Source organism: Mus caroli, chromosome 10, assembly GCF_900094665.2.
Source record: "Mus caroli chromosome 10, CAROLI_EIJ_v1.1, whole genome shotgun sequence".
Taxonomy (NCBI): Eukaryota; Metazoa; Chordata; class Mammalia; order Rodentia; family Muridae; genus Mus; species Mus caroli.
The window spans coordinates 53,132,356-53,157,848 of record NC_034579.1 but is presented as its reverse complement, the minus strand read 5'-3'; the positions used below and the strand labels follow the sequence as shown (position 1 = coordinate 53,157,848).

At 47.7% G+C, this 25,493-nt stretch overlaps 1 protein-coding gene across 1 annotated transcript in view; it reads left to right on the top strand.

Annotated features, from left to right (window-relative positions):
- The window catches only part of Edar (ectodysplasin A receptor), a 29,489-nt gene extending 4,584 nt beyond the window's left edge, over nt 1–24,905 (top strand). Inside the window, exons 4-11 of the mRNA XM_029482305.1 lie at nt 4,197–4,282; nt 13,543–13,629; nt 15,132–15,257; nt 15,356–15,430; nt 15,695–15,767; nt 18,211–18,370; nt 19,607–19,667; nt 22,521–24,905. Coding sequence (XP_029338165.1) covers nt 4,197–4,282; nt 13,543–13,629; nt 15,132–15,257; nt 15,356–15,430; nt 15,695–15,767; nt 18,211–18,370; nt 19,607–19,667; nt 22,521–22,843 — 991 coding nt within the window. The 3' untranslated portion in view covers nt 22,844–24,905. The remainder of the gene's footprint in view (nt 1–4,196; nt 4,283–13,542; nt 13,630–15,131; nt 15,258–15,355; nt 15,431–15,694; nt 15,768–18,210; nt 18,371–19,606; nt 19,668–22,520) is intronic.
- The last annotated feature ends 588 nt before the right edge of the window (nt 24,906–25,493 follow it).

Below are 25,493 nucleotides of genomic sequence, written 5' to 3'. Positions count from 1 at the left end.
TAGATAGTCAGTTCCCCATTTAGCTTGCAGAGAGATATATCTGCTAAATCAGTCATTCCTGACCCTGAAGCCTCTAAAGAGAAAGGGTCCACTTCCCTAGTCCCTCTTAGAACCACGACTTCTTCACTCAGCGTCTCAAGTGCCACAGGAGCAAGATGCACTTCCTGTTGCATGCCCTAAACTTACAGAACAAAATGAGGTTCTCATGCTGTCACAGAAGACCATGGGGGCATTTTGGCAGGCTGGACAGATTAGTTCCATGGACCCATGTGGTTAGGAGCCAGGATGTAGATTTACCTGGTGTTTGTCTTTTTAAGGCTGAGAGCGGGCCCTCTTCCCCCCTTGTGGTTTGGCGGGTACTGGCTCCCTTTCTCTGCTCTGTACGCACATGTGGCCCAGACAGTCACTGAACAATAGCAGCACACGGGGCTTTCCTGTTATGAAAGGTCTGTGTGGGAGACAACAGGAGGCACGGACAAGACAGCAGGGAAGGGGTTAGATTTCATAACCTCCCCCGCCTTGGCATCCCCTGCCCTGGGTAGCTCCTGCAGCCAGTTCTATACCAGCCACTGCTTTTACAGAGGAGGCTTAGCAACTAACTGCCCATGGGCTTGGCAGGCTGTGGAAAGGAATCTGCAGGTCACAGGTTGAAGGGTGTAGGTGTCTCATGACCCAGAACATCCACTGTAATCTTAGGGGATATGAAGCAGGAATCTGAAGGGGGAAATCATTTCCTACCATCTTAGAGGACGTCAGCCTGAACAGAAGATGCTTAGATCCTTGTTTAAACTGACTTTTGCCCTGATTAGATAATTTAGGACAGGAAAAACAGAAGAGAGAAGAAGAGAATGCTTGAGGTAGTGCCCAGCTCACAGTGGCTCAGCTTAGCTCCCCTCCACCCCACAGATTATGATGCCTCTACTCATTAAGGAGAAACATCACTTCAGCCTGGCTTAACCCAGAGTTAGTAGCGAGTCCTCCCATGCAGCCAATCTGCCTTTCACTTCCAGAGCAGAACTTACACGAGACAAGATTTATTACGAAGTAGGTTTTTATGTTAGCAGATGCAACCTGACTGTAGGCAAAGATGCATGTTCTGAGCCTGCTCCACCAGCTAAGTAGAGAGCTGGGTGCGCTGAACGCATTTTTCTCTTTAACAATTTCTTTAGCTTACAATGATCTTATCAGAATGCAACCTCACAGTTAAGGCCAGGAGCATCTGTAGAGGAAATCAAATTAAGAATGAACGAGTAAGGGATCACATGTTTACAGGAAGATAAATGGTCTTGACCCTTGCTGAGCCACAGGTGTCCAATGAACACTTCAGACTGGAGGAGCTCTGGGAGAGCCAAAGATAGGCCAGTGCTGTCCACTCTCCTCTAGCTGTGTACAGAACTCCACGTGCAAACTTTTGTTCGTTTAGGTTAGTGCTGAAAGATGTTCTCTGGGCTGGAGAGATGGCTCAGCCAGTGCCTGCTGTACAGCATGAAGATCTGAATTCAAATCGCCAACATACACATAAAAGCCAGAAGTGGCCATACGCATCACAGAGACAGGAGGAGCCACTCAGCTCATTAGCTAAGCAGTCTCATTGAATCAATGAGCTCAGTGAAAAACCCTGTCTTTAATAATAAGGCAGAAAGCAAACCAACTAAGGAACCAGATATTGACCTCTGGTCGCTATACATTTACGCACTGCATGCAAATGTGTGTGCATACACAGGAACATATACATAACAAAACACGCACACAAATTCTTCCAGCAATACATGCTAGAACACGGTTGTATGCCTGGAGGCATTTGACACGTGTGCCAGGTAGACCATGCAACTTCTAAACAGATTCTTAGAGCCAACCCATCTTTTTAAAATGTCTATAGCAGGGCTGGAGAGATGGCTCAGCAAATAAGAGCACTGGCTGCCTTTCCAAAGGTTCTGGGTTTGATTTCCAGCATCTCCATGGAAAACTGTAACTCCAGGCTTAGGGGATATGACTGGATATGACTCCTTCTCCTGACCTCCAACGGCACCAGTAATGCATGTGCTACACAAACAAAGCAGGCAAGCCCAAGACCCACACACATAAAATAAAAACCAGCAAGCTGCTCAGCAGTGTTCCTTTATTAAGTAACTTTGTACTGCTTGGTCAAGTGCACAGTCACGGCCAGGGCAAGAGCATGGAGATGGAAACATTCAGAGCTCCCTGGGGGAATCAGCAAGAGACATCCAGATGGGACTACTGGTCAACCTACAGCAGCAAGTACCTACTTGCATGCCAAAAAAAGGCTACCTCAGCACAGACAGCAACCCTTGACTGAGGAGCCCGTAGGCCTTGCCCAGGTGCTAAATACCCAGATCTTGAGTGTGTAGCAGGTCATCAAGGCCAGATGGTCCACACCTCTCCTCTGTGTGCCTCCAGAGCCTTACCTGTGACAGAGTCTGATATCCAGACTTAACCGGGACATTCAAGACTCTGGCTTTGCTGCCTTTAAAGGCATGTGTGGCCTAGCATTAGAGCTTTCCTCAGCTGAGCACTCTGAACTGTGGAGCAGAACACAGTGGCATTCATTGATTTGCCCAGTCAATATTCACCAACAATTGTCCTTCCTTAGTGCCCGGCAAGAGGTATGAACAAGGCTTATCCTTGTTGGCCCCCAGCACCTGGTTTTAATAAGATGGGAGAGAGAAATGGTGTGGGCTTGGGAGATGTTAGAAAGCTGTAAGCAGAGCTGAATGGGCAACTGGGGGCTACCTATGGGTAGATCCTCCATTGTCTATATGTAATTCATTGCTTCACTGACAAAGATGGCTTCTTAGGGGGCCAGAGGGTGTGTTTGGGAGCTTTCTCCAGAAGGCTTAACAGTTAAACTGTTGTGGCTTCTCCGAGGGTGTTTTTGAGATTGGTTAATTAATGTTTGTGAGATGCTCAGGGATCTGAGGATAAAAGGCTTTGAGGAAGGGTAAGCAATTACAACCCCGATGTTACTGGTAATGGTCCAAGCTCAGGCGGGCTGGGACACTCAGGCAGGCTGGGGTCCAGAGTGTCCCAGCCCACCCTCCCCCAAGGAGAGTCTCATCTTACCACCCACAGCCATCTGGAGGGCCTTCATGGTAAACAGCTACTGAGAAAGAAGTTAGGAAACAATTGCAGTTGGATCTACCAGCAGAGATGGCTTCTCATCTCTTGAGTTCTAATAACTGACACCAGCTTCCTTTATTTGATTAGACTTCTCACAATGTGATAAGTGGCCTCACGGTCACTGTGCAATGCTTGTTTATGGAAAATGGCTCACACCAAGATATGAGTCAAAATGAATGTCAAAGAAAATCACTCCAGGAGGGGCGCAGCAGCTGCTGAGGGCTGTATCCTTTAAGGGGTGCCATGTGAGACATAGCCAGAATACTGATTGGGTTTAAAGGACTGGAAGCAGCAGCTACTCCGAGTATTTACCCTTTCCTCTGAGTACAACTGCAGACAAACTCAATAGTTACACAGATGTCTTTAGCCCGGGGTAATCTGTTGTATCAGTACCTAGTTTCTCTGGGGAGAGGGTCATCTCCAAGGCTACCTGCAGTGACCTGTGTGGCCAATGTAGTTGTTTTCTGTCTCTGTCACTGTCATCCACTCAGGCGATTGTGGAGTCCCAAAGATCCCGAATAGGCATTTTGCAAGCAACCCCACCAACTTATGGGCCCTGGGCAGGGTGACAGTAATGGGGAGAGTTACAGGGAGCTCACTGGTGCCCACATGTGGTGGTGCATAGGTACTGCCTCTGAAAGCCTTCATGACAGTTGTACACACTCACACACACACACAAGCACACATGTGTGTTAAACAAACCCTTTAGGAAAGAAAGAAAGAGGTGGGGGAGGGAGGGAAAGAGGGAAGGAGGGAGAGAGAGAGAGAGAGAGAGAGAGAGAGAGAGAGAGAGAGAGAGAGAGAGCAAGCAAGCCGGCCATGTAAAGTCAGGTCCCAAATCATCCCAGTTCTGTAAAAAAGAATATTCTACTTTAGGACATACTAAACATCCCCCCAAGGAATTGAGGGGGTCCTGAGGGCTAGTGGCCTCTCAAGTCCTCAGTTTCTACCATGTTTTCTCATGACTGGTTTCAGTCATGGCCTAGTGACATCCAGGGTGTGCTGTGCAGTGTCTCCCACTCATTTGCCTTTCCTGTGTCTTATCTTGCCTCCTGTAGCTACTACATGCTGGAAAACAGACCCAGGAACATCTATGGCATGGTCTGCTACTCCTGTCTCTTGGCACCTCCCAACACCAAGGAATGTGAGTACTCAGCCCTTCACCAGAACCACTATCTCTCTTAAATGCATTAGTAATGACCCCACGGTGCCCAGAATGTGTGCAGTGTTGCATTAAGGAGAAGAAATCAAAGTACTTCCCCTTGGAGTAATCTTACGGAGAACAAGTCCAGATCTGAATTCCGCTCCTGTCTGTCTGTTGTATGAGTCTGAATCTATGCCTGCCTGAAGGCTGTCTTGTGAATCTGTCTGTCTGTCCCTGTGGCTGTGTGTGTCCCTAACAAAGGGCTTCAGTCTCTCTTGTATTGAGCAGCACAGAAAGCATCACACAAGGAAGGGTGAGGGAAACTCTACAGAGTCGTCTGACAGAAGGGATTCAGTCACTGACTCCAACTGTCCCATATAACAAACGTGACCACATGTGTCACTGCACACAGACCTATCGACCTGTATCCATGTTGTAGCCAGTATTTATGGTGGATATGTTCCATAAGGTTGCTTCCAGCCTATTTGCTGATTTTGGCATTTATTATCATAACACTCATAGTCACCATGGATGCATTATTACTCTTGGGTCAGGGGCATGGAAGATTACAGCTCTGTATTGTCTTTGGTTGTGAATATTGACTACACAGGGAAATCCAAGACATGGTAAGGTTGGTTGTCACACTGTTCTTACAATCAGGTTAAATAAATGGGCTGAACACACAGTAGTAGGATAGCATTCTTAAGTCCTAAGTGACCTTATGGTGTATTATTAGTTCCAGCTGTCAGGACCAACAAAAGTTCCAGTCTTTTCACTACTGGTGTAGAAGGAAGCCATTTCCAAGGCCTAGGTAAGATTAGCATAGTAGGGGCTGGCGATGGAGGCAGCTCAGCCATGGACAGCACTGGGTTTTCTCGCAGAGGCTGCCATTCAGTTCCAAGCACCCATCTCAGGGGGCTAACAACAATCCAGCTCAAGGGGATCTGGCCTTTATGGGCAACACGCACACACATATACAATAAAAATAAAATCTTTTTAAAAAGAACAACACAACAAAGGTATAAGCAGGGGTAGGCTTTGCTGTGGGCCAGATTTTTGGAGAGATGTTAAGACTATCAGTAGTACCTCAGACAAGTCACTTAACTGTACGATCTGTCATAGAGAGAGAGACCTTAAGACTGCATCCACTCACCTTCTGTGACCTTTAAGAAAGCTAAGGGGGCTGCAGATAAAAAGATATTTTGGAAGTACAATCAAGTGCGAAGTGACTTGAAGCTCTCGAGTATATGTAGCATCACACATGGCTGTGAGAAATGTAGAAATACAAGTTATCAAGAAATTGAATAGTTTCCAAAACTTACACATAAACTATCACCTTCCTAAGTTTATAACCCTCCACGGGGCTGCTTCTTTTCTGGTCTTACAATCTTTCATTTGTGGGGAAGGGTCTCCTTCTGTTCCAAAAGGATGTGTGGTTTCTTGGACTTTGCCACATGGCCTAATAAAGGTCGGGGTGTTCTGAAGCTGAGGCCCTGAACCTGCATCCAAATGTCAAGCTTACTAAAGATGTGTTAGTGGGCAACTCAGATCTGCTGAATGGAGGTAGGATGAAGGATGACCGGTAGCCTCGTCTCCCCACGCTACAGGAACGATGATCACGTGACTGGGCAGGATGCCTGAAGGCAGGAGTTGGGGAATCAGAAGGCCAGGCCATTCTCTGCCTTCTAGATAGTTTGGCAATTGGAATAGATTTGCATGTGTTTAAAATTGAACTTCTTACCCGCCATATGCTAATTAATTTACAAAGTGGAGGAGGCCCTGGGGCTCCTGGCTGCCAGCCTGACCTGTGGTAAAGTCAGCTGCCGTTGCTAATATATCTTCTGTCAGGGGATCTACATGAATTAAGTGCCTGATAATTCTGGGATGAGCTCTTGCCTCAGTGGAGGATCTCAGGACCACACCACCCAGCAGGAAAGGTGCTTTGCCTATGGCACCCGGCAGGAAAGCAGTTAGCTGTCTTCAGGGGCTGTCCCAGAGATAAATATTCTTCCCAAGATGCCTGGCTAGTCAGAAGAGCATCCAGTCTGGGGTAAGCAAGCAGAGTCCCTGACTCTTAGAGAAAAAAAAAAAATCAATGCATCCCTTACTTCCCTTCATTGCTTAAGGAACAGCTAGATCCCAGGAAGGCTTCACTGTAGGCTTTTACAGTCCAGCAAGACTACCTCCAGTCTTGGCTCTGGGACCTCTCAAGCCAGTCTCTAGACATCTTGCCCAGCCCAGAAACCAGTCTGTGACAGATGGGTAGGATGAGCATTCCTTCAGTGGGTCTGAGCCTTCTTCAGAACCTATCTTTCTCTACCATTACCCAGAGTGCACTGTGACTAGGGAGATTACCTAGAATGGTAGCCGGGTGAAACGAGTTGACCCACATGCTCAGTGTTGTCCACAGCCCCACTGTAGGAAAGCCAAACCTCATCTTTGTCGGAATCTTGAAATCCCTGGCTGGTAGCCTAGGCTGCACCTCTTCCTGAAGGGTGGATTTCCTGGGCCGTGTGGAACCAAGTTGTCATTCTTGGTACTCTGAGTCAAGGACCCTGGGGCACATGGTATTGCAGCTGCATGCCCAGCAGAGCTGGAGCAGGCAGATGGCCAGATGTGGGACAGCCAGTCCAGCTACATGCCTGAATCCGCTTGAGGGTCTCCTCAGCAGGAAACACAGGGGTCGGGGTACCAACTGTTCTCCCCATCCGCATGACTGAGCCTGTGTTGGCATTCTCCAAGAATCTGCTGCCTCTCTGAGCAATGAGCAGAGGAATAGGATTCTTATTGCCCTCCTATGAAATGCTTGAGATAGCACCCGTTTCTGAGCCTGCCTCGGAGTCTGTGGGTCTGACATTGTGTGTAGGTTAAAGGCCCCAGCTCCAGAACCTTTCTGCCTTTGTTAGAGTGTTTTTCCTGCCTCGTGGAGTTCTGGCTCCATCCTTGCCACCACAGGCTTGCCCAGCAAGGTGAATTCATGCTCACCAAGCCCTTCCACACTCGTGTCATAAGAGTGCTACTGCATTGCCATGACACAGGCCACCAGAAGACTCTAGGGAGGAACGAGAAAGTGACACATGTTTACTCATAAAGTAGAATAAAATGTCCCTGCTCCCGGGTGGCTGGGCTGCTGGGTGGCAGGTCAGTTGGGCCATCAGGCTGAGGGTCATCTCCATTAAAACATAGAGGCAGTGAGGTTCTTGGAACCACTTCAATGTCTACTTTCTCTACCATATAACTGAGACAATACCCGCACATACTGGGGTTGACAATATGTGTACATCAAAACTAGGCAGATACAACTGGTGTCTTCCCTTCACTGAACTGGTCAGCAGCTGAGCTGTGTACAGCCTCTGCCCAAAGCCCTGAAGCAAAGCCCCTCCCCTCCAGCCAGTACCAGCCCCACTGAGAGAGCTTCAGGCCTTTATTCTTCTTTGCCATCTGCTGTCACAGTACACGCGTGAGTCCACACAAAGCCCTTTGGTTTGTTTGTTTGTTTGTTTTCAGTAAACCAGAGAACAAGGTGCACTTGAGCAAGATGCTCCTGCTATAATATTCTTTCTTCCATGTTGCCCTAAGAACGCAGGTGCCGGGGCAGCTAAGTATACGGAGCCTGTGCTGTAAATGGCAGTTGGTGGGAGTTCCATCTAGAGGGAGGCGGGAAGTCGGGAATGGAGAAAGGTGTGCATCCCACATGGTTTCCACTGAGAGTTTCCACACCTAAGAAAGTGACCTCCTTCTCTGGACCTCAGTTTCCTCTAAGACCTTGGGTCACAAGATCTTAGGACACATGGGACTGTACAGGCAGTGTGTGGGAAATGCCCATGTATGTAAGTGCTGGTGGTATATGCAGTGTGGTGGGCAGCAGCCTCAGACACACATCAGCAGCCCTGCGCTCCCAACAGCTCATCTGGGACAGAGTTGTTAGAGGGGACACGGACATAACACAATAGAAGTACTGTGTTGTGGCAGTAACAGTCATGACGCCTGTTCTATAGTCTTTTTGTTTGTTTGTTTAAATCACGTGTCAGTGGTTAAGACCCATGAGTTAAGTCAAGAATAGAGTGTTCTCTTAGGAAGGGACACACAGTGAAATGACTGAACTGTGGCATGCAGTGAGCCAAAGACTGCTCCTGTGAGCCTTAGAACATAAATAGGAAACCCTGGCCTCCCAAGCACGGACACAGTCATTTCTGTAAAGTGCCACGGGCCCCTATTCACACCATGCTATCCCCCATTTATCTGTTCACACCAGAACATGCCACATAGCACCAAGGACCTGGTGAGGAGCAGATTCCTGCTGAGCATGTCTGGGCAGAAGCAAAGGCTACGTTCTGCTCCCATTTCTAGCAACTAGCGAGTATCTGACGACCCCACCCATCGCTCACAGATCTACCGCCAGGGTGTGTGGTGTGTGGCCAATGCCAGGGCTGAGGGGCACTGCCTTGACAACTCTAATAGCCAAATCACTCTGAAAAATCCAAACTGTTTACACTCTATAGAGAATGCCAGCCAGCCTCTAATACGTACTGGCACATTTATAAATTGTGTGGATTAACAACTTCAAAGGCCCCTTATATGCCATCATCTCTTTGAACAGAGGTATAACTCCACTAAGCCTGGTGCTTACAGCTCGCTAAGTCCCTGAGGAAGGTGAGCTGAGCCGCAGCCAGACTGGCAATTCAGAGTGAACTAAGCACATCTGTCCCTACCGTCTGGTCTAGTCTAGTGATGAACCTTGAGTAGAGACCTCTACCCATTTTCTGGAACGTTCATCCTTACCAGCTGTTATCACTCATGTCATCTGCAGTTGACTATTCAGAGAGATTGCCATGGTGGAGCAAATGACCACAGGAGGATGTAGGTAGTGTGGGATATTCCTAGCTGCCAGACATCTTGATAGTGAAGAGCATCAGCATCAGACCAGAGTACAGCCTGATCCAGGAGAATGTGTCTGCAAGGAGCCTAGTATGCTGCTCTTGGGAATGTGTGCTATAGCAGTGCTTCCATGATGCACAATGTGGATTCTGATGCATCTTCTATGCCCACCCATGTTCCTTGTAGGGTAGGATAGTTTATAGACCCATGGCTTGTGAAAGGTGTGCAGTGAAGAGTAGCAATAGCCGAGCTCTCTGTGCTGGCTTTCTTTCCCTCCTCCTCTCTCTGTCTCTATCTGTCTCTCTCTCTGTCTCTCTCTCTGTCTCTCTCTCTGTCTTTCTCTCTCTCTCTCTGTCTCTCTCTCTGTCTCTCCCTCTCTGTCTCTCTCTGTCTCTCTGTCTCTGTCTCTCTCTCTGTCTCTCTGTCTGTCTGTCTGTCTGTCTCTCTCTCTCTCCAAGTTTTGCCCAAACATGGGTCATACACCCTTTACTTTACATGATATAGTGTGTTCATAAGGTTAGCATGCATGCATCTGTAACTCTGGTGTATATGTTTCAAGGGTTTGGGATAATGGAGAGCAGGTGTCTGTCTTCTCTGGGGGAATTTCCCAAGCCTTCTGTGGAAAGACAAGAGCATTCTGAAGTCATTACCAGGGGCCTGACTCTGTCTACCAAGGCCTGCAGGTGCCCCGTTGCCTAGTCTCATACCACACTGCTTCTTCTACTTGGTCTTCTGGGGGTCTGACTGCCCCACTGTTCTCTATGGTGTGTAATGATAGGTAGGCAGTTGAGCATACCTTTCAGCCTAGGGATGGGCAGGACTGGGGGCTTGCTCTGCTCATATCATGCCTCCCTTGTGTGGAAGCAGAGGACACTGAATTGGGGACAAAAAAGACCAAATAAGATGTGGGGCTTTGTTTTGTTTTGGTGGTGGTGGTGGTGGTGGTGGTTGTGGTGGTGGTGGTGGTGGTGTTTGTGTGTGTGTTTTACTTACTGTACTCAGAGCAGTCCTATTGAATTTGTTTTTAATTGTGTTCCATTAAGAACATTCCTTCCACCTGCCTGAAACAGAACTGTCACTGAGAACATCTAATTCAGACACCCATGCCCGTATTTGCTCTGGGTCACCTCAGCTCGGTCTTTGCTGAAACAGCATCTCCATTCTCTCTTGCCAGCTCTGATTCTGAGACGCCTACTGGCAGCTCATGGGTTGCTGCCTTTAGGACCTGTATGGCCTGCAGGCCTGGCTGGATCCCTGTAATTCTGCTCAGTCTGCATGCATCATAGGTTTCAGCATCTGCTTCAGGATCCCCTGAGGGAAATGTATGCCTCCCTGCAGATTCTGGAAAGACTCTGAGGTCTACCACAGGGAAAAGATGGGATGGAGGTCATGAGGACCTGAAGGGTTTGATGACAGGATGCCTGCAGGTGTTTGGCTCCAGCCTCTGGCTTAGAGAGGTCTACCTTCTCGCCATACCTCATCCCTACTTACCATCTCTCGTGTAGTCAGCAGAGCATCCTTGGCTGGAGAGTACCTGGCAACTCCTGCAGCCTGTGCAGTCTGAGCTCTCCACTGATGCCAACAGGAGTTCAGGTTGGGGAATGTCCAGTATATCAGAGCAAGGCATAGCTGGTCCAAGCAGGTAGCATCTGCGGCTTGGGAAGATATCCTTAGCAAGTAGCAGCCTGCACCAGTGTTTGGCAGTGTCATGTAACCAGTCCTCCCGGGTACAGGGGCATTTCATAAGTCTGTACTCACCAAGCTACCTTCATTGTTTCTTTCTAGACCATAGGCCTGGGTGTGTTTGCGCCCCAGCCCCAACCCTGTCACTGCCTTGGTCTGCAAGTCCTAGCAAGAAGGGACAAGAAAAGACAGAGATTGCTGGCGTCCACAGACAGAGCCCTTGGCTTTTTTTTCTCTCCCTCTGCCCATCTATCTTAAGCTCACTTGAGCCCCTTACCAAACCAACAGATCCGTTTCTTTGCAGTGCCCTATTTGCTTTCGAGAAAGCAAATTAGATTCTATTCAAAGCTGGGTCAGGACAGTCCATCTGATGACATGTGACAGCTAGTTTCCTTGCCAAGTACAAATGGCAGGACCCTGGATCTTGCCTTAGCTGGCTGGAGCAGCTGCCAATCTGCAGAAGACTTGGTGGGGTCTGTGAGCAGGGATGGACACAGCCTGAATGTCTGTCATTTGATAGGTTAGCATAGCTATGTAGACAGGACCACCACTGGGGGAGGGGGTACTCCCTCAGCAGTTCCTCCCTAAGAGTGACCCCCAAATATAAACTTTAAAAGCTGAACATAAGCCACAAGAAAGCTTCCAGTCTTCCCCCAGAAAGAGAAGAAGAGATCTTATCCTCCCTGGGCAAGTGACTATCCTCCTGGCTACATTATAGTGCTATTTCTGTCTAATGTTGAGGGACAAGCTAGCCTCTGAGTACCTTAGCACCTCACAGATGCACAGAAATCCACCTCCAGCCTGCCCTGAGCCTGTGATAGCCTTTTGTACCACCACCCTGTTTATCTGTCTGTCTCACTATGAGTTGAACTAGGTATAAGGATGGAAACAGAGGCATCTGGCCTCTCTCCACAGGGTATTGTAGGCATACATTTTTTGCAACCTACTTTTTTTTAAAATTTATTTATTATATGTAAGTACACTGTAGCTGTCCTCAGACACTCAAGAAGAGGGAGTCAGATCTCATTACAGATGGTTGCGAGCCACCATGTGGTTGCTGGGATTTGAACTCCTGACCTTCGGAAGAGCAGTCGGGTGCTCTTACCCACTGAGCCACCTCACCAGCCCCCGCAACCTACTTTTAATAAGGGTTCAACCTCTCCTCTAGCCCAACACCCAGCAGAGGTAGTGGTAGAGAAGTTATTAGGGTGTGAAGGAAATGGACCTGTTGAGCAGTAGTTCTTTGGGAACAAGCTTGGTCTTCTTGGGCAGCCATTTAGTCTCATAGCAAACACCAAATATGACTCAGCAGCTGCAGACCAATCCTTTCAGCTAGCAGACACCAGGCAGCTGTAGTTCAATCCTGAGGAAACCACCAGGCTTACCAACCAGCCTGAGGCGAGGCCACTGAATTGGCAAGCAGCCACAGGACCTTACTAGCAGTTCTTGAGAGAGTTTCTTCTCTCGATGGCCGTTATCACAAGTTGAGCTCAACAATGCTATGTAAGGTGAACCAACACATGCATGTCTTTAGTGAAGAATAGCAAGGTGGTGCAAACCAAACCAAGGCTCAGTGCTTGTCTCCCACTGTCAGTGGGGTCATATTTATACTCCTTCATCATAGGTCCTTTCTCGTGTCTTCTATATCCAAACATCCTTTCACCTGTGTCTGCTTCAGGAAAACAGTCTTTCATGTGTTTGCTTTAGCAGACATCCTTTTACCTGGTAACCCAGCAAAAACATTATTTGATATAACTAACTTTCCAAAGAACTAGAAGTTTCCACCTCAGGGTATGTACTTAGTGAGGTTGTCAGCTAATTAGGCAGCACACTCTGCTTCAGTGGGACTGGGCTTCTGTTCCTGGGCTGGCACAAGGCAGATGGCAGGAGGCTTCCCACACAGCAGGCCTGTGTTTCTCCCAGAACCTCTCTCTGTTAGACTGCTGCCCCTGTGGTACTGTGGACTGACCCTTGTGTACGCTCCAGGCCAATTCTCTTGGCTAGTTGGGGTGGGTGGGAAGGACATGACTTCAGGGAGGTTGGTGACCCTGCCTGGGCTTACAGCTGCTTTTCAGAAGCACAGGATTACTATATGAACCTCTTCAGAATTGAGAACCAACAAGCAGAGAGACAGAGAGAGAGAGACAGAGAGAAGAAGGGACGGAGAGAGAAAGAAGGAAGGAAAGAAGGAAGGAAAGAAAGAACAAAGGAAGGAAGGAGGGAAGGAGGAAGAGAGAGAGAGAGAGAGAGAGAGAGAGAGAGAGAGAGAGAGAGAGAGAAGGAAAATATAACCCCCTTTCCCATTCAAGGGCTGGGGTCACATATGCATGCTACTACTGCTGAGCTGTGGTCCAACCCTGATTGTTTTTATCAATTGAAAAACTCAAGTTTGACCTAAAGGGAGTTATTTATCAGAGAAAATACATGTACTGTGGTTTATCTGATAGCAAATCAGCTTCCATTTTCTTTTCTTTGACACATTTTCTTTTCTTTCTGTTGTCTTTCTTTGTTTTCTTTTTGCGACAGAGTCTCTCTGTGTCAGAGTACTCTTTGGGGAACTTTAAACATTTCCTCTCTGCCCCACCCCCTGCAATACAGTCTAGAACTCCAAGTTGGTTCATTTCACTGCGGTGCCTTATTTTCCAGCCTTTGGAGGGGATGCTTTGCCAGATCTCTGAGGTTCTCTCTTCTTCTCGCAGGTGTGGGAGCCACTTCTGGGGTTTCAGCTCACTCATCCAGCACTTCCGGTGGCAGCACCTTGTCTCCCTTGCAGCATGCTCACAAAGGTGAGGAAAGCATCCAGAACTCAGAGAGCTGAGAATGAGGAGGGAGAGGGGACAATGAAGACAGAGCCCTTTCCTCTTGTCACTTCCCTAATGTGACAGAGTCACATGATCGCTGCATGATCAGCTGCAGGACCTTGGTATAGAATTGCTACTCCATGGGTATCCTGGTATTCCAGCCACCTTGGCAGGGTGGGAGGTGACAGTCAGGAGCCAGTGTCAACAGTGATTTACACTTTTAATACTCATTTCCAATGACTTTTATTCTCCCTAGCTCCTTAGAAATGGAAATGGCGGTTGAGGGGCACTCTCCCCTCCCCCATCTCAGTGCAAGCTCTTGAGTTTAACTTATCCCTTCTCATCGAGACTCATAAAACACATAGAGGAGTTGCTCTATGGTTTTTTGAGACAGGGTTTCTCTGTATAGCCCTGGCTGTCCTGGAACTCACTTTGTAGACCAGGCTGGCCTCGAACTCAGAAATCCACCTGCCTCTGCCTCCCGAGTGCTGGGATTAAAGGCGTGCGCCACCACGCCTGGCTGCTCTACGGTTTTAATTGCCATCTGATTCTTAAGCATGTTTGGGGTTGAGTCTCCATGAGGCTTGGGGTACCTTCAAAAACCCTCAAAGTGTCAATATGCAGCCTGCTATATCCTGACCCAAGGTATGAGGACAGTATGCAGACATACCCACCTCACTTCCCCCAGCACTCGGGAATAGCATGTAACCGAGAATAGAAAGACATACATCAGCCATCTCCCACTCCCACAGTTATAAACGCACCAGATAACATCAAGGAGTCTGACCGTCCTCAATGGGCTCTCAGCTCTGCACATCCTTCCGATGGCCCTGAGTGCCAGATGCCTGCCACTGCCTCTTTGGCAGGACATTTGGATCCTGCTTCATGGGAACCAGATGTCCTGTTTAGTTATTTTGGAGAACTATGGGAAGGTTTCAGATAGTCCACACATCCAAAGCTTCATCAGGGAACCAAGCAACCAGCTCCAGGAATAAGCAGCAGCCCAGCAGAAGTGGAAATGGTAGGAGTTGCTGGGTCAGTTCAGCCCTCTTTACCCTGGGGCTCTTGTTAATACTCTGAAGAGGAGGTGCCAAGTAAAACCAACCCAGGAATGTAACCTCTAGCTGGAGGGGTGGCCTTTTGCCTGAACTCCCAAGACAGATACTTGCTCATGGGCCTCTCTGGTCTTCATCTGTACCTTTCTCTCAGGATCTCAGGGTAGTGACACTAAGAGTGAGCACCCCAGGAATGACTTCTTGTTTTTGCATCCTGCTCTTCCAAGTATAATGCACATATGCCCAGTTGGCAGTGTGGGGGAAGCTGTAGGTGAGTGGATACACCCAGTTGGCAGTGTGGATGAGTGGCCCTGACCTAGCAGCCAACACACGGTTTGAGGGCCAGGTCCTTAGGCCAAGTATGATCTATGGAAGCATTCTTGGAGGAGGGGCTTGCAAACCCATTTATCCTCCTCTCCTTGATGTCAGCAGAGCTCTCAGGCCAAGGACACCTGGCCACCGCCCTGATTATTGCCATGTCTACGATCTTCATCATGGCCATTGCCATTGTCCTCATCATCATGTTCTACATCATGAAGACTAAGCCGTCAGCTCCAGGTGACATCCCTACACCCATGTCCCTAACCCAACACTCTGTCACCTTCTCTGAGAGAGCCAGGGAGCTCATGCCAACCTTTTTCTCTTTCTTCAAGCAGCCTGCTGTAGCAGTCCCCCAGGAAAGAGTGCAGAAGCCCCAGCTAACACACACGAGGAGAAAAAAGAGGCCCCAGGTCTGTACACATAGCCCACACTGCCCCTTGAACAATATCTAGCATGAAGGTGGAGTATGTTCACCTTGTCCTCAAACCTGGCAGCCCAGTTTACTGACCACCTCTGGTTCCAGGGCCTTTGAGGGGGGTAGTGTACCCACTTGTTCTGTCCCCAGGTGGGGACCTGGTCACCAAGGATGTCTACTGAAAAGGAAACAGGAAGGGAGATCCAAGTTCAGCGCCACAAGCTAACTCTCACCAACCCCCCAACTTCTATTCCTACAGACAGTGTGGTGACTTTCCCTGAGAATGGTGAATTCCAGAAGCTGACAGCAACACCCACAAAGACCCCCAAAAGGTATGTGGAACAGGGGCTCACCTACACTCACTACTAGGTTGAACAGTCCCAGTCCCAAGGACGGAGTTACCATCTGGGTCTTTATAGGTCCTTGAGCAGGCAGGCAAGCTGTATCAGTGAGTGTACTGGGTACTGGTGCCTGGCCTAAGAATGTTCCAAGAATATTAGAGAGCAGCTTCCCACCAAAGGGGGCAATGTAAACCAGCACTGAATTTCTGTTTCCTCATTGACCACAGGAGCTGGGGCAGGTGTAAAATCTGCCTGCTATTCCCCACTTGCCCGTTCTCCCTGTTCCCAATTTCCCAGATGCCCTGAGCCCTCCACCCTTCTCTTCAAACTGAGGAGCCAATATGAATCACAGGATGCATACATGCCAGTCAGGTTATTTAGCTGCCAGCAGTGCTTATATTACATAAAGCCAGCAACCCCAGCCCCAGGCCTGAGACTAGTCTTGCCACACCCCTAAGATGCCATCCCTACTCCCATCACTGGACCAAGATCACACACCAGTGATCAACAGAACTGGAACCAAAGCCCAGACTGTCAACCATCTATTAAGGGCTGGTGTAATAAGCCTCTGAGGAAAGAGATTTACCTGGCTGTATTTTAGCACATTTTCCAAACATTGGGTCATAGAACTTACCTCTGCTTAAAAATCAACCCAGGATGGAAGTCGTTTCCTATTGTCCCCATTGGATAGTCATCTGGACTTGGTGCAGCAACACAGCATACAAACCCCTTCCTTCTGGGCCCTGCACTGAGGCCTTATAGACAAGTCTGGGAAGGGCCCCATCTCCCTAGTGTTGGTCTTTGCAACTGGAGTGCAGAGTTCCCAAGGGTTGTTAAGACAGTTTCCAGAAGAGCAGAATGCCAGACCCTCCTTCCTGACCCAAGACAGGACCTTCCCACAATGAGTCACAAATTCCTGCCAAGTCTTTCCTACTTGAGAATAAGGACTCCAGCTACCTGGATCAGGTCCAGGCACTGTGGAAGGCCAGCCTAGTGCATTAACCCATTTGGAAAATTCTAGTGCTCTCAATACTCCCAACACAGGCAGTTCTGCATGGTAGAGGTGGATAGTAGATGTGAGACTACTCAAGGCCTTGGAAAGGACTTAGTTCCCACAGTATCTTAATTCTAACTGGTCATTGTTCAGACTCTGAGAATTGTGGTCTGAGCCCTGTCATACATACGCCAAGGCTGAGGCAGGGCTCTAAGTATGGTGTGATGCCATTTGGTCCCAGCTTGGCCCTTCCATCTTTCAGGATTTTTTGTTCCTAAAAGTAGCAAAAAGGGAATGGTGAACAGGCAAGGATGTGCCCATGGCTTGAGTTTCTCCTGAGGGGAGAATTTGTGGGCCTGAACTTGGGGAACTATCTCTTGTTTACACATATAAATATTATACTTTTGCTCAAAAGGTAAGGCCATGAGCCTTTGTCCCCACAAACAGCTCTTGGGTCTTGGAAGCTATGCGGTGATCTGTGGAAATGTCATGAGGTGCTCAATAAAGATACCATTATGTACTTCCATTTGCCTTCCAGAATTAGTGATGAGGGTGGGCCAGCCACCTCCCTCTTAGGCCCTCAAGCATCATGACAAAGTGGCTCTGTTAGATGGTTTCATAACTTCTTTTTTTCTTTATTCTGGCACCAGGGATGTGTTTGCATATGGCCTTCACTGCTAACAGTAACACTCAAATATAATGTGTGGCAAATACAATCCCCTTTTCTGAAGTTCTTTAGCCAAAGCAAGAAAGTAGGCAGAATGCTTTGAAAAAAAATACTGTTTTTCTTTTATTTTGAATGGTTTAAAGGCATAAGCTCTAACCCCTGGTTGCCAGGTCTTGTGTGATCTGAGCTATAATCAGAGGGAAGCACATGAGGCTAGGGTTGCATGATCACCCACCCTGCCCACTGTTAGGCGCTCTCTGTAGCTCCCACAAATCTCATTCTAACAACAGGCCACACTGGTCAAGAGTGCACTTTTTGTGTGTTCTTGGTTACTGTAGAAACCTGGCATGAATTGGATTCCAGCCATCTAATCTTAATAACTTAACATGAAGACCCGTGGTTGTACTTGTCTTGCTGGGGCCAAGTGCACGACTCTAGAACATACTCTGTGAATCTTTACCAAGCATCTGTGGTGTCAGAAAGTGTGGAGAGATGTCCAGGTGCAGCCCTTGGTGGTTTCCCCAGCCTCTCGGAACCCACAGCTTCTTGGGAACCCATGCAGACATCTATAGGACACTCAGTACCAGTACTGCTTGTTTGTCAGGAAACAGGATGTGCCTTTCTTAGCTCATGTCTCCTTACCTAGAGCTCATAATGTGTACTAAGTGCTTAAAGAATAAGGCAGTGTGCTGTGCTGCCCATACCTGGGTCAGTGCTGAGACAGCTTATCTGGATTGGAGCTTCACTAACAGGTGCCCTGGTTGTTTCCACAGTGAGAACGATGCCTCCTCTGAGAACGAGCAGTTGCTAAGTCGCAGTGTGGACAGTGATGAAGAGCCAGCCCCGGACAAGCAGGGGTCCCCAGAGCTATGTCTGCTGTCGCTAGTTCACCTGGCCAGGGAGAAGTCTGTAACCAGTAACAAGTCTGCTGGGGTGAGGCTCTGGTAACACTGCCTATGGTACACTGGTGCAGTGACTTACAGCCATCAGACAAGACACCTTATGTTGAATAAGCTCCTTAGGGTACTGTTTCTCCCAAAGGTCCCAGCTAGGATGCCAGGCAAAGCAACAAGTCAAAAAATAAAAAAATAAAAAATAAGGAATCTTATCTTAAATATACTGCTTATAGAAAAAAGAGAAAAGTGTTTCAAAAAAAATCATTGTAAATGCCAGAGAACAGAAAAAAAAAAAAAACTTCAAAAACATACCATGCATATCTAAGCAGTTACACACTCTCTCATGCACACAAACACACACACACATGCAATTATGTATATCTGTGGGTTCTATGAGTTGATTAAAAAAGAAAATGGTACTAAAGATGCATGCTTCTTATTGTAATTGATCTGTAAACCATGCAATGCAATAACTATTTGCATAATGGTCCATGTGTTAGCTGAAATAACTTGAAGATGATTTAAAGTACATGGGAAGATGTGAATAGGATCTATGCAAATAGACATGTTACATAGGAGTCTTGAGTAACCTTGAGTAGGCTTCGAGATACTAAATGTAAACTCATGTGCATACACATATATATTTCTCTTAAATAGCAATGTTCAGAGGGTTTTATCACTAAAGCATGCTATGTCTGTGGCACAGAGTGTGCTCTGAGGCCCCAGCATACAGTCCTTCTTTAGTTTGTGCCTTGGGCAACCTAGCCAAGACTTGTGGCAACGTTGTTGGCAGTAAAGAAAATTCCCACTGAGATCCTGGATCTGGCCTGGTCCTGTCCTCTAGGTGCAGTGCGCTAAAAGAACCTGGAATCTATGCTGCTGCCACAGGCATGGGCTCTTTCACTCAGGGCCACTCATTGCCTAGCTTCGCCCTGTGCTTTCTGCCCTGAAAAAGAGAGGCTTCTGTAACTCTGCTAGCCTCTGCATGCATGGCTGCCCTGGTGGCCATCTGGTAGCCATTCTTCTAAACTTAACAAGGACGGCTCTAACATTGGTGTCCCCTTTAACACAAATGGCACCCCTGGTGCGCACAAGGAGGGGTTGTATGGAAACCTAGGGACAGTCTTCCTCTTGATAACTTTGGGTTGTTTCTGTGTAAGGCCTTAGCACAGCAAGAATATCTAGGCAATTGGACCAAGCCAGCACAAAGGGAAAGACTTGTAGTCTTTCCCCTCTTTCTGAAGATGAACATTATTTTACTTGTTCTTTATAGATCCAGAGCCGGAGGAAAAAAATACTGGATGTGTATGCCAACGTGTGTGGTGTTGTTGAAGGTAAGGACTAGAGAACCATTAATCCTAGAACTGAAGGTGTGGTGCACGCCTTTAAATGTAAATCCCAGCACTTGAGAGGCAGAGGCAGGTACATCTCAGTGAGTTTGAGGCCAGCCTGGTCTACATAGTGAGTTCCAGGTCTGCCAGGGACTCTGTCTTAAACAAACAAACAAACAACAACAACAACAAAAAGAAAGAGTCATTCAGGGCTCACTCCCCCAATAATCCTCCCAATCCCACTGACCCAAAGCCCAGCATGGAAGGGACTCCTGAGTGAAGAATTGAGCACATTCATCCATATCTGATGGAGGTTGTCAGAATGGCTAAGTAAACTGACTTCTGATGTGGAGGGAAAGGAAATTTGGTTTCTGGTTTAGGCTGAACCACCCCATAGTGCTCCTCTCGCAGGACAAGCAATAGCCCAGTGTGTGTGTTGATGGGGACACAATGAAGGGGCCCCATATTTCTGTGCCTACATTGGTATTGTCATCATGGAAACGTCTGATGGCACCCAGTAGTCAGTGCCAATGGGTACACGTTCTAAGAAGCACATAGATTTGAGATTTTGTTTTTGGGTCAACAGTAGCTGTGCAAACACAAACAAAGGTGGTTATGGCATCAGTAGGTAGACCTACAGATCCAGAGTTTCTGTCATTGATGGAAACGTTGTCATGTAAGGGATAGCTGTGCCTAGAAGCTGTTATCTTCCCTCTTGAGCTTCACAAGGCAAGAGGGATCTTCCCTCCTTCCAGAGCAGCCACAGGAGCAGCAAGTTCAGGCTGCCTTAAGCAGGCAGGTAAGAAGCAACTGGGTAAGAAGCATAAACATTCCACTCAGTAATCCTCCTACATGCTACAAAATCCAGGCCCTAAATTAACTTCTATTTATCCTGGAAGTAAACTCCTCACTGCTGAGGTCAGGGGACTTTCCAGCCTCATGCCTTGCTGGCATGTCTCCATGCACCTCTGACCTGGTTGAACCCTGGGACTGAAGAGAGTCACATGCGGCCACTCATGTCCCATGTGGGAGAGGTGCAGGCCCTAAGCCGGGGCAGACTGGTTAGATGCTCTGTTTGGCCTGGAGTAACCACTGAGCAGGAATTTCAGGGCCAAGAATTCTTCTTGGCTGCCTTCAGAAACCTGGCATGGCTCCAGAAGTGCATGCCTGGTCAGCCTGCTCCATCAAGCTTGGCATGGTGGGTGCTGTAGGCTGCCCAGAAGAGTCTGGTCTGGGAGTTACATTCCAGCAACCCCAAACCTTTTCTCTCTTCCAAAGAATGTCTTGGCTTTGAAAGATCAACCCACGGGACTGTGGCTTTCAAATTAATTTAAAACTTCAACCACAAGAAGAGCCCTGTCCAGTGGGTCCTGTAAGGTGGAAGCTTCAAGCCTGTGCCCTCAGGTGCTCCTTGACAGCCCAGGCATGTGTGCCTCCTAATGCCACAGTAATAAGATGCAGCCAAGCCTGAGACTCTAAACCCAGTATGGCTTGGCTCCCATGAAGACCTTAATACTCGCTACCTTCTCCTACCCAACCTGCGCCACCTTCCTCAAGATCCTATTATGACACCAAAGTCCCCCAGTTATTTTAAAGTTTTTAGTATTGCAATATTCTTCCTACCCATTCCATCCCCTCCCCATGACAAAGTTCTCTGTGTAACAGTCCTGGTTTTCCTGGATCTTGCTCTGTAGACAAGGCTGGCCTTAAACTCGAGAGATCTGCCTGCATCGGCCTCCCAAGTGCTGGAATTAAAGGTGTGCACCACCATCTAGCTTGTGATATTCTTACCACTTGGTAAGGTGATAGGACAAAGCCTGGGTGCACTTCTCCAAGCTTCTCCTGATGGTAACAGCTCACAAAGCCCATAAAATCACAACCAAGATGTCAATGTTAACACAGTAGACAGAGACCCCTTCCACCACCACAAGGGAATCTCCTGTTCTCCAGCCCCCAATGCAGCCCTCTCAAGCACCAATCTGCTCTCTCTTACTATAATTTTGTTATTTCAAGATTATTAAAGTCAAATTGGGGGCTGGAGAGAGGGCTCAGTCCTAAAGAGCAGTCTGTTCTGCAGAGAACCTTGATTCAATTCCCAGCACCCATGTGGCAGCTTACAATCATCTGTTAACTCTAGTTCCAGAGGGTCTGACATCCTCTTCTGGTCTCTGTGGACATTGTATGTGCATGGTGCACAAACATGCTTGTGGGCAAACACCCATATGAAATAAGATACACGTTTTAAAAATATTTTTGAAAGTTGATTGATACAGTGTACACTCAGTGATAAGTCGGTCTCACATACCATAATTCAGTAGAGATTCCTTTGGGTTGTTCTGTACCGCAGTGTCATGGCAGTCTTTGAGTAGATTTTTTGAGATTTCTGCATAGATGATCGGTCTATGCTCACAAGGGTAGTTTTATGCCTTTCTAATCTCAGTGTACTTTTCCTTTTCTGCCTTCTCTGCTTTGGCATGATGTCACATATGAGCTCTGTGAGCAGAGCCCTGGTCCTGACCTCAGCTTTTAGCAGTGTACTAGCACTGCACTTAACATCAAAGTCACAGTGACTTTTGAATACTGAACCAGAACCATACACCCCTAGAATAAATGTCACTTGTAGTAAATAATTCTCTGTTCTATTGTTCAATTCTATTTGTTAATATTTTGTTAAGAATATTGGTCTTGGTCTAGTTTTGATATCAGATTAGGAACTATTTCCTTCTTTTCTGTTTTCTGGAAGAGACTATTTAGGACTTCCATTCATTCTTTATTGAGTACTTACTCGATGTTTACCATTGAGCTCCCACTGAGCTTCCATTTGTGACATGTAATTCTGACCAATTCCTCTCTTAGGTCTCAGCCCCACCGAGTTGCCGTTTGACTGCCTTGAGAAGACAAGCCGAATGCTCAGCTCTACATACAACTCTGAGAAGGCAGTCGTGAAAACATGGCGCCACCTTGCCGAGAGCTTTGGACTGAAGAGGGATGAGATTGGGGGCATGACTGACGGCATGCAGCTCTTTGACCGCATCAGCACCGCGGGCTACAGCATCCCAGAGCTGCTCACAAAGTTGGTGCAGATCGAGCGGCTGGATGCTGTGGAGTCCTTGTGTGCAGACATATTGGAGTGGGCTGGGGTTGTACCACCTGCCTCCCCACCCCCAGCTGCGTCCTGAAGAGTTTATCTTGGACTGTCTTCCCTGGGACCAGCTGGGGATCCAATGAAGTCACAACCGACAGCTGTGGGTGATGCTATCAGACTGCCAAAACTCAAGGCGTTTCCTGGTGGGTCACTGTATTCCTTAGGCTGCCCTAAGTAGTTCATTGAGCAATCAAATGAACCAAACCATGTGGAGAGGACACAGGTGAAGCATCTGATCCTGTCTTTTAAGGAGGCACTTAGTGAGAGATGGGAGTATGGTATAGACCATGTTCCCAAAACATCACCTAGGCAAATGAAGGGATGCTTTTTTAAAAAGTAGCAAAAGGTATAAGGGTGATAGAGTCTCAAGGGGTTGAAAGTGGGAACATCCTAATGAAGAAAATAACTTCAAGGTTTTAGTAAAACGGTTACAAAGTACAGACATCCCACATCCTTCATGGCCTCAGACAGAGCATGGTTTGTTGGCATGCCCTATGGTTTCAGAGGTAACTCCACCTGTGTTTGCAGTCACACACCATGGTGCAAGCCTTGCAGTCACTAGTGGAAGAACTCACCATGTGTCACTGACACACAAGGCGTGTGTCTGTCCAGTCACAAGTGTGGGCAGATCTGGCCTCCAGCACCACTCACAGTCACAGCAGTTACAATGTCAGGTTTGTTTTGCTTCAAAGGGACGTGTGTCCTATCTAGAGAAGGAAATGGTGACTTGCTCAGAGTTTGACCATGCCTGATTCCTGGGTGAGGCTCGAGCAAGTTCAGACACAACATCCTGAGCCAGTGAGGGGTGGTGCAGCCCGAGACGCAGTACAGAGCTGGGGTCTGAGGTCCTGGGCCCTGGGGGAGTCATCCATAGTGTCTGTCTCCTCTTCCAGACTTAGCTTCTCTTAGCTAAGAGAGGTTGCTCTTCACATCTGTAGTCAGGAATGTTGAGGCTCCAGTGAGCGAAAGGGTGAGTGAAAGAACACGGAGGCAGAAGAGGAGAGGCCAGAGGAGCCTCCATGGGGTAAATATAGTGTGGGTGGCCACAAAAAATGAGAGTCAAGGGAAACGCAGCCGCCATTCTCATGTAAGGGCAACTGTAGGACTGAGCATTTACAGGGCTCATAAACAGCCATTGCTCTTGGCAGATTCTCTTACTGCACCTGTAACTGCCAGGAAATGGGAGCCAAGGAAACTTCCCCGGCAGGGGGTTAATGCCAAGCTGGCTGCTGGGCTCCCTCCCAGAGCGCTAACTGCAGAGAATGCTTCCTTTCAGTAAAGCCTCTGGTTTAGAAGGCAGTTGGGGTTTTTTTGTTTTACAAGGCCTATGACTGAACAAAGGCTTTGGAGAGCAATCAGTGGTGTGTTTAAAACCATCAAGCCATTTCCCACCACTGAATATAGACCATACTGTGAGAGGACCATAATTAGGTCCTGAATTTTTAATATGATCATTTTCCTGTCTGTCTGTGCTGTTTTTTTTTTAAGAAGGCATTTACTCTATCCTGCAAGTTAAATGTCTGCTTAATTGTCCTTTTAATTCCTGAGACCCTGCAGTGTCCCTTACCCCTGGTCTTCCATAATGACACTGCGATTCCCCTTAATTTGACTTGTAAATGTCATGCATGATGAGTGAGCAGGTCAGGACAGCAGGCTCTTCTCCAACTGTCATTGTGCTGAAGAATGGGCAGCTGCAGCCAGCAGTGTGGGCTGCTGTCCATTCACACTACTAGGTTTCAAAGCCTGAGGCAGCCAGCATTTTTGTTGTTTCCTTGACTCCCTGCTTGCTGCTTTAGGGGAGCCAGTCCCTTGTCATTTACTTTACTTGGCAATAAATCCAGGAAGGGTTGGCTTCAGTGTGCTTTGCCAACCAACAAGACCACAGTGACTCTTGCTGACCAATGCTGGAACTCCACACTGCCATGTTTGTCTGGAGACTGTCATTATTTTTTCAGTACTTAAAGGTATTTAGTAAACACCTGAGCTAGGTCTGAGGGCCTGAGCCAGTGAAGTCTTAATTGTGAATATTTTATATAATTCTGTTTATGTAACTTATTATATTTTTATAAGCTCAATAAACATATTGATAAAAAGGAGACCTACAGACTGGCACCCTGTGAACTCTTATGAGTGTGGCAGTATGAGTGGAAGTGAATGAATGTCACTGGTTGATGTACTGTGTATGATGAGACTATGGGGTTGTGGCCATCCATAAATGAGGTAGGTAACATGTTAAAGCAGGGAGGTGTTCGCTAACAGGGGCAGACATGTATGGGGAACGTGAAGACCACATGGGGTACTCTTTTTCCACGTTGCCACCATCAGTTACAAACTCACTCTGTCGCTGTCCCAAATTCAGTGTCTTGGAGCACAGTCACTTCTCAGTCTAGCTTTGGAGTCAGTAAGGGCCAGTGGGGTCAGCTTGCCCAGACTGTGACCAGTTCTCTGCCTGCTGGACAACCTTGAGAAGGGCAGCTCTGCTCCATCATCCTTCATCCTCTCCATCATCCTTCATCCTCTCCATCATCCTTCATCTTCTTCATCCTCTTCCACAAAGCAGCTGGAGAACCTGAGCTGACATGAAGCTCATCATGGCAAGCCCAGAAGCCAAGAGCAGGATGAAGGCCATCTGAAGCCTTGGCCTCAGAACTGTCATTTCTGGCTTAGCCTATTGGCAAAGCAAA